General features: G+C 45.9%; 1 protein-coding gene across 12 annotated transcripts in view; it reads left to right on the forward strand.

Moving 5' to 3' along the window:
- The window catches only part of FAM110B (family with sequence similarity 110 member B), a 156,165-nt gene extending 148,088 nt beyond the window's left edge, over window positions 1-8,077 (forward strand). For all 12 annotated transcript variants that reach the window (XM_074386664.1, XM_074386665.1, XM_039464808.2 and 9 more), the window contains one exon: window positions 5,202-8,077. In XM_074386664.1, coding sequence (XP_074242765.1) covers window positions 5,526-6,638 — 1,113 coding nt within the window. In that variant the 5' untranslated portion in view covers window positions 5,202-5,525 and the 3' untranslated portion in view covers window positions 6,639-8,077. The remainder of the gene's footprint in view (window positions 1-5,201) is intronic.
- Window positions 8,078-9,156: the final 1,079 nt, after the last annotated feature.

Here is a 9,156-nt window from a genome sequence, read left to right on the forward strand (position 1 = left end):
AGGGGAATTACTCACTCTCACATAGAAACTTCTGTGGGTGAATCCAGGCTGTGTTCAGTTCCCAGGGCCCTTGCTCTAACTCCAGTGCTTTCTTTCTTACTGAAAATTTAAAGACTAGCCATTAACTATCCTTTTCTTTTTAGTTACTGGAAGCACTCTTTAAAGAGGAAGTAACGAAACAGCAGACTGAAGTTTGGCCAGCAATGTTTTTAATATTGAATTTTTAAATCAGGAGAGTTTGTGCAGAGCTCTGGATTTGCTGCTGTGTCAACAGTAAGCCACATTCCCCATGGCAGCCCTTAGCTGGGGGTGCCTTTCCCCAAGCCACACACTCTCCCATTATTGGCCTGGCCTCAAAGGCTTCAAAGCACAAATTGTCCAGATTACAGGAACTGTGGCTTTAGCTTTAAAAATAATAATAATAATAATCTGTGTATGAGGTTCATTCTCTGTATCTAACCACTTTCAGCATTGCAAATATTCTTAAGTCTTCCCAAGGTTATAGTTCAGCTGAGGGTCCTGTTTACCCGACTGCACCTGTGAGGAGCTGGCAGATTGGAAATTAGAAAGGTTCAGGCCACTTTGGTTTTAAAAACTTGGAATTCTCTGAGATTGCTGTTTCTGGGCCTTAAAAGCTCAGACTTTTGCTCATTCAGAGAAGAAACTTTGGCCTGTTTCCTCTGTGCTGGAGGCATTTGGGTTCTAATAGGATGCTGGCTAGCACAGAAATGGGCTTGCCCCCTTTCCTGTTGCTACTCAAAGGCAACAAACAGCATCACCTGCGATCTGGTGAGAAATCGGTAATCTGGGGCCTTACCCCAAATCTAACCAATCACACTGTGCTTTAAGGAGATCCTCGAGGGGTTTGCAGGCCCATTAAATGTTGAGAAGCACCACTAGAGTGAGTAATGGGAGATAACGTTGCTCTTCCTTGTCTTTGGATGCTCTGCCCTCAGCTGGCTCTATGTGACACATGTTCTCCCTGCACAGACCAGGACTCCCCCAAAGATGATATGCCCTCACCCGACCACCACCACCCCCAGGCCAGATTGCTTTTGAGTTCACATTTGAGTTCAGATCTGCTCTGATTCAGCGAACCATTTAGCACCTTGGCTCTGCCAAGTTTCTTTTCCCCGATCCTTTTAATCCCTTCATGAAATTTTCAAATGGATATTAAACAGAGTAGAAGAGAGCCAAGATGGTTTGTGAATGGAAGTTTCTCCCACCCTCGGGCTGTGTTCTCCATCCTGAGTCATAAGTCAAGGATCAGGCAATGCTATATAATTACTTTTGTTTATGAAACCCTACAGGGCCAAGATCTAATTTTCATTCCTCCAAACAACAAGAAGCCCCTCGCAGCCTGGCAGGTGGCCTGACCATCCCATCAGTGCCTGGCTGCGACTCAGGGCTATTCAGGCCCTGAGAGGGCTGGCAGCAGGGCCAAAGACAGTAGGCTGTCATGTGCTACAGTGCTCTCTGAACTGACTTGATGGTTGTCTTGTACAAAACTCAGAGTTTTTCTCCAGCACTATATAGCTTTGTCCCTGCCAACACTGTTTCACAGTAAAAAATAAAAGAACCAGAGTTAAGGATTGAGTGAACATTACAAGAAAGAATAGCCTAAGTCACCTGCTTATCTTTGAAGTAGGTTTACTTCATTGGCTGCACCAGGTAGAAAACTTGGAGTATGCCTTAGTATCCTACCACACTCCAAACAGTATCCCTAGTTTTTTTCTGTTGCTTTTGGGTCTTTTGATAAGATAATGGTTTTTTTTCCTCCCCAGAGTTCACATCAAAACTACAAACTCTATCCATGGTCATGTCAAAACATCATCACTGTGTTGAAAATTATTAGGGAAATTGGAAATAGCATGGGGAAGGGGTGGAAGCCTAAAGGAAATGAGGTATGAAGTACTTAGAGATAATTGCTATTTCTGACATAGTTCTTTCACACGAGTTTTAAGATTAGTAATTGCCGGAGAGTGGAACAATTGTGAGTGCTGGAGGAGCCATCCTGAGGGTGTCTGCTGCATGACTAGAGAAAGCAGTGCGCAAGAAAGACAAGAAGCTTTCTGGAGAATGCTTCCTAGTAGATAGACTGTTAGTGCTCACTCTTGGGAATCGACGACAGTAAGGCTTTTTTTTTTTTTTTTTTTTTTTGGAGACAGAATTTCGCTGTTGTTACCCAGACTGGAGTGCAATGGCATGATCTCGGCTCACCGCAACCTCCACCTCCTGGGTTTAAGCAATTCTCCTGCCTCAGCCTCCCAAGTAGCTGGGATTACAGGTGCACACCACCATGCCCAGCTAATTTTTGTATTTTTAGTAGAGACAGGGTTTCACCTTGTTGACCAGGATGGTCTCGATCTCTTGACCTCATGATCCACCCTCCTCGACCTCCCAAAGTGCTGAGATCATAGGCGTGAGCCACCGCCCTGGCTTTTTTTTTTTTTTTTTTTTTTTTTGAGACGGAGTCTTGTCCTGTCACTCAGCCTGGAGTGCAGTGGCATGATCTCAGCTTACTGCAACCTCGACGTCCCGGGTTCAAGCAATTCTCCTGCCTCAGTCACCAGCGGGGATTGCAGGCACGCACCACTGTGCTGGGCTTTTTTTTCTATAATAGACATGGGATTTCATCATGTTGGCCAAGCTGGTCTCTAACTCCTGATCTTGTGATCCACCCACCTCGGCCTTCCAAAGTGCTAGGATGACAGGCATGAGCCACCATGCCTGACCAAAAGTCAGGCTTTTTATTCAGTGTTGCCAGCAGTTCCAAAGCCTACCGTAACAGACCTGCAAGTGTGCATGGAAGGCCAGGCCAGAGGTGTAGGTGTTTCAGGCTTCTGGTCCTAATATGATGGAACTAGAAGAGAAGATGGTTAGAAGAGACGCACAGGCCTGCATGAGGAGTGATGTTACATGAGAACTACAGCTCATCTTCAAAGCGCTTTGTCCTAAGAACAGTCAGTGCAGGACCATAGAAAAGTTCAGTCATTCACCAGGATTTCAACGTGCCATTTTGAAACTGGAAAGAAGCCCTTCATTCTTCGATTCTCAGAACCTCATGAATTTAGAGTAAGACAGGATTGAAGGAATCTTGTCCAACTAACTCATGCCCCAGGAGAAGGGAGATGAGCTTTGTCTCCCACTGCCCACTGGATGGTGTTCCCACTCTGGTCCTCAGGCACAAAGTTGAAGGGTGCAGATCTTGTTCCTGCCCCTCACTGTCCCTAAACCTTCTGATATTGTCCTGGGGTCAGACCTCTCCCAAGAGACCTTGGTATGATGCCCTCAGAGTTACATCCTGGCGCAGGCTCTGCTGCCTGCCCTGGTTCTGAGTCTTCTTTGTAAAGAGGATGAGATTGTGCCTCCAGAGGAATCGGGGCTCCCTTCTGGCACTTCATTCAACATGTGTTCAAAGAAACAATCTCATTTCGTCTTAACAGGAGGAGGTGGTTTTTTAAACTAAATTGAGGTATCAAAATAGAACCACACAATTAAAGGAAATTGTTAATGTAGGTATTGCCTTGGGGCTTCTCAAATCTTGCATAGGAAAATATTTTTATTAGAACAAATCCCTTCGAAGATTACTAAAATTATCTCTAACAAAACACGGTGATGGGTTGCATTTAGAGATTTAAGAATTTCAGAAGATTATAAGGAGAAATATCAGCAGATTTGGTTGTGATATGACGTTATCTATTTTGAAAGTTAGTTATTTGGCATGTTAGTTGACTAGGTTACTCTGAACATTCCTAATTATAACCAAAGATGCTGATAAGGTCATTAGCCGTTGCTTTGGAGTGCTGATGCACCTGTAAATGTTCTCTGCCTGCAGTAACAGGCTATGGGAGGATTTATTCCAGGGACTGCGGGGGTGTTACATTATATGGCATATGAAAGACTCCTTATAGAATTATAGTAGGAATACTGATAAACTTTCCACTATTGACATGTGGGATTTGTTGTTATTGGCTTGGTAGTCAAGTTGTCCCATGAAAGCTTACTTGTGACTCAAGTTTTCTATAGTATTAAAGTAACATATTTTTAGGTATGAATGATTTTTTTTTTTTTTTCCGAGATGGAGTCTTGCTCAATCGCCAGGCTGGAGTGCAGTGGCGCAATCTTGGCTCACTGCAACCTCCGCCTCCTGGGTTCAAGCGATTCTTCCGCTTCAGCCTCCCGAGTAGCTGGGACAACAGGCACGTGCCACCATGCCTGGCTATTTTTTGTATTTTTAGTAGAGACGGGGTTTCATCATGTTGGCCAGGATGGTCTCGGTCTCTTGACCTCGTGATCCGCCCACCTCCGCCTGCCAAAATGCTTGGTATGATTGACATTTTTAAGATTTTGTTCCTAGTACTGTAGGGGATTTGGAAATATATATACCATAAAGAAACTTTTGATTTCTGCTAAGTATGAAAAATTATGGAGCACTTGAGGACAATCAAATTATCTACTCATATGGTAAATCTAGAGGTATTTCTAGGTTTCTTATGATGTTAAAAAAAAAAAAAAAAAGTAAGCTTGTGTTTAATGGGAGGAACTCCATACACATTAGTGGTTTGCAGAAGAAAGTGTTTTCAAATATATTGGTTGGCCAAAGTAAGATAACTGCACCATGATGAGTTTTGTTTTGTTTTGTTCTGTTTTAATTTCATAGCTTTGCTGCCAAACCCATTTCTTACCCTTTTCAGTTGATGAAGTTTAAAAAGTGACTGTTGCAAGTGTTCCTGAGAGATGTGGTAGTACGAAGGGAATACGGAGGGAGAAGTTTTGCTTCATTTGCAAAAGAAGGATTCGTAGGAACTCGGTGGCATGTAATGAGCTGGGGGACCGGGCTTGCCTCGGCCCTCATTCCTACGTTCATCTAATATTTGCTGGGTTTTGAGCTAAGAAATGCCAACGGGGCATGTTCAGAAGGCGGATCTCACCAATCCGGAGGCAGCTGGAAGAGTTCGCGCGTGGGAAACCTCAGCCCTCTCTTCCCAGCACCGCGCTGTGCTGCCGCGGGTCGGCGCAGGCGGGGGCACTCAGCCCGGCTCGTCCCCCTCGCGCGGTTGGGGGCACAGCTCCGGAGCTGCGGCCCGCGACCCTCGGCCGGCCGCGCAGGGGCGGGGCGGGGGCGCTGCGGGGTTTGTTGCTAGAGCCGTGATGTCACCCGCCCCTCCTAACCCGCGGTTGGTTGTTTTGTGTTTCAGCTCTGCCTGCCGTGGAACACAAAGACCTGGAGGAGACTCCCACCTCCTTCAGGGAGAAGAAAGGAGGCAGCGAAGCAGATTAAAGCAACTCGTGGCTTGTGGCCTTTTTGTCCAGGGGCTGCCTGGAAGCGGAGGAAAGCGTGTGAAAGCCCCCGCGGCGGTGAACGGGCTGTGAGATGAGGCGCTGCCGCGACCGCCGCTGCTGACACTCGCTCCCAGGCTGCACCCGCCGCCCGCCTTGCTTCATGTACATGTGTCTATTCAGGCCGTGCGGAGGCGCCCAGAAGAGCATCCAACACGGCTGCCGGGGAGAGACCGCCCACCATGCCCACGGAGACCCTACAGACAGGTAGCATGGTGAAGCCGGTCAGCCCCGCGGGCACCTTCACCTCGGCCGTGCCCCTGCGCATCCTCAACAAGGGGCCAGACTACTTCCGCAGGCAGGCCGAGCCCAACCCCAAGCGGCTCAGCGCCGTGGAGAGGCTGGAGGCCGACAAGGCCAAGTACGTCAAGAGCCAGGAGGTGATCAACGCCAAGCAGGAGCCGGTGAAGCCCGCCGTGCTGGCCAAGCCCCCGGTGTGCCCGGCTGCCAAGCGCGCGCTGGGCAGCCCCACGCTCAAAGTGTTCGGCAACCACGCCAAGACCGAGAGCGGCGTGCAGAGGGAGAACCTCAAGCTGGAGATCCTGAAGAACATCATCAACAGCTCCGAGGGCTCCAGCTCGGGCTCAGGGCACAAGCACAGCTCCCGCAACTGGCCGCCGCACCGCTCGGAGGCTCCCGACCTGCACCGGCACTCCTTCGCGGAGTCCCTGAAGGTCTACCCCACGCAGGGCCGCGGCAGCCCGCAGGAGGGCGGCTCCCACGTGAGCAGGAGGCTGCTGGAGCAGTCGGCCGAGTCCTTCCTCCACGTGTCCCACAGCTCCTCGGACATCCGCAAGGTGACCAGCGTGAAGCCCCTCAAGGCCATCCCCTGCAGTAGCTCCGCCCCTCCCCTGCCTCCCAAGCCCAGAATCGCAGCCATCGCCTCCATGAAGTCCCCCGAGGCCGATCCTGTGGAACCAGCTTGTGGAGTCAGCCGGAGACCCTCCCTCCAGCGGTCTAAGTCAGACTTGAGTGACAGATATTTCCGAGTGGACGCGGACGTGGAGAGGTTCTTCAACTACTGTGGGCTGGACCCGGAAGAGCTGGAAAACCTGGGCATGGAAAACTTTGCAAGGGCTAATTCTGACATCATATCCCTCAACTTCCGCAGCGCAAGCATGATCAGCTCAGACTGTGAACAGTCTCAGGACAGTAACAGTGACCTTAGAAATGATGACAGTGCCAATGACCGCGTGCCGTATGGCATTTCTGCCATCGAAAGAAATGCTAGAATCATCAAGTGGTTATATAGCATCAAACAAGCTAGAGAGTCACAGAAGGTCTCCCACGTGTAAGACAGTGCGTGGGAAGGAGGGAGGGTGGGTCTCTGTGCTTATGCAGTCGTGAAGGTCGTGAGGTCTCCTTGAAGTGTTGTGAGCTTCTCCACTCTTTGTGTTGCTTGTTGTGCAATGTTTTCAAGTTGCATGCCTGTCAACATAGGGACTGACCTGGCTTCCACTTCACCATCGCTGCAGAGCCTGGCTGAACACGCGTCATCTGCCAAAAGTTTCAGGCCAGAATCTGATTAGGGCTTTGCTCCTAAGCAAAACTGTTTACATGAAAATGGTATACAACTTCTTCGATATTTATGTGGTTCTTGTGTTTTTATATCCCGCGCTATTGTGTCTTAATTAAAACTTTTATCAACTGGCTTTTAAGTTGAGAGCAGAATCTTTTTGAAATAAAAAGCCACTTTGCCTACATGTGAGACTATTCCCATGCGACAGTGATTGGGATCTGCTGTCAAAACAGATAGTGACTGACCAAACATAGAACCAGGCTGGGTTTTCTGTGGAATAAAGTGGTGAGCCTGACGTTAATCGTTTACATGTTGAAATTCTCTTTCCACTTAGTGAAGCAGTCGTTTGGATAACAATGCTACGTTTTGTGTCCGATTCAGTGTGTAAATGTTGGTGGTTCTGTGTAATACTGACCCCAAGGAAAGATGATCAGATACAATGAAGGATGGGTAAATCTAGGAGGTTGGATGTTTGGGGGTTTTGTTGATGTTGTTCTGATTTGGGATAATTCAGAAATTTTTAATATCTTTTGACAGAATGGCCACCCTGAAACAGATACTGAATGCCTTTAAAAAAAAAAAAAGTTGTGGTTTTTTTATGGGTTTTTTGTTTGTTTGTTTGTTTTGTTTTGGTCAAGAACTACTAATTTCATGCTGTTTCTTTCCCTCTCCTTTTGTTGTTGTTTGGTTTGGAGGAAGGGAGTGGGGCTTGTGCAGGTTCGCACAGAAATGGAAATACCAGCCATATCAGTAGAGCCTCCCATTCAAAAGTGAATGCACTTGGTAGCTAAACTATATCTGAGCAGTGTGATTCTGTTGTCTTGTATATGTTATTCTCTCAGGCTGTGGGTCTTTGTTACAGCTCTAGGAAACTGTAGAAACACATTGCTATGTAGCTTTTCCACTCCATGGTCTCTAGTGCTGCCTATCAACTTGTCCCCTTTTTTCCCCAATAACCTGTCTTCCAGGTGGTACACTTAGCCGTCACTCAGGTGACACCAGGATGTGGCGGCAGAGAGGGAAACCTATAAGTGGTTTGCCTCATTGCTTTTGCTACGTCTGAAGTTCTCAGCAGCACTACGTTAGACTTCATCAGCTAATAGGAAACTTTTTATGGTGTAAATGCTGTAAGACTTTGTACATACTTCAGTTGTTATGAAATCTTTAAAGAAAAAAATGAAAAAATTACGCTAATAAATTGCTCTGGTGCAGGCACTAATGGTGGTAGTTTCTCTTTGTCCTTCTCTGTTCTCCTTCCACAAAAGTTTAACTTTTGACTATGAATCAGAAGCAGATTTTTGATGGTCAATAATTAAACATTACTTTATTAAGTTTTCACCATATTCCAATGACTCTGAACAGCAGTGTTCTTAAAATATGCTGCAGCATCTCAGTTCACACTTGTGTTATTTTTGTCTTTTCTTAAACATCAGGATGTTTTTACATCTTCCACAGACTCTTGAGTTGTAAATATTTATGAGTTCTTACCTTGGAAGCATATCTTTGAAATGTATGGCTTTGTTTTTATTTGTGCCAGCCCAACATCTGTACAATGGCACGTGTCCACACACTCGCTCCTCCACTACTTCCTTCATTCCTGTCACTTGTGGAGTGACTCCTTTCAGACAGCATGGTAGGCACAGGACTGCCACAGTCAACAACACAGTCTCTGCCTCAAGGAACTTAGATTTGCCCTATTATTTTAAGAGAAATAATATACCTCTTATTGGACATGTCCTATTTGCTGTATTTGGACACTGAGTATTCCATGGTTTATTACATCAAGTTATTAGAAAATTAATGTTTCTTACAAAATTCCATATAGTATGCAAATGTAAAATACAGCCCTATTGAAAAGGTAATTTTCAGAAACAAATTATATGATTCTCAACTATTACTGTTTATAAACATTTTCCTTCTGAAAAGCAAATTTGTTTTCTTGACTTTCCTGGTTTCGAATTCTGCCTGGTTCTTTTATTCATGTTCAGTAAAACTAGAACCCTGCTTCCCAGAGGAGATATTTTGGAATGCAGCTATGAGTAGGGATGACACAATGTGTTCAATATAATAGAATAAAAATTAATTTTCTAAAAAAAAATTTATTTCTTGCCATTTGTGTAGAAATGTGGCCTTTTAAAACACATATGACTTAGCATTGACATATTCATCTCTTTCTCAAGCTACTGACATATTAAAAATAGGTATTATTTTCCTAAGGAAACCCTTTTCTGGGGAGATGAGCACTTAGCTAATTTACTATCACTGCTTGTGCTATTTGAGTCATAGACTGTTTG

Source organism: Saimiri boliviensis, chromosome 15 (assembly GCF_048565385.1).
Source record: "Saimiri boliviensis isolate mSaiBol1 chromosome 15, mSaiBol1.pri, whole genome shotgun sequence".
NCBI classification, from domain to species: domain Eukaryota; kingdom Metazoa; phylum Chordata; class Mammalia; order Primates; family Cebidae; genus Saimiri; species Saimiri boliviensis.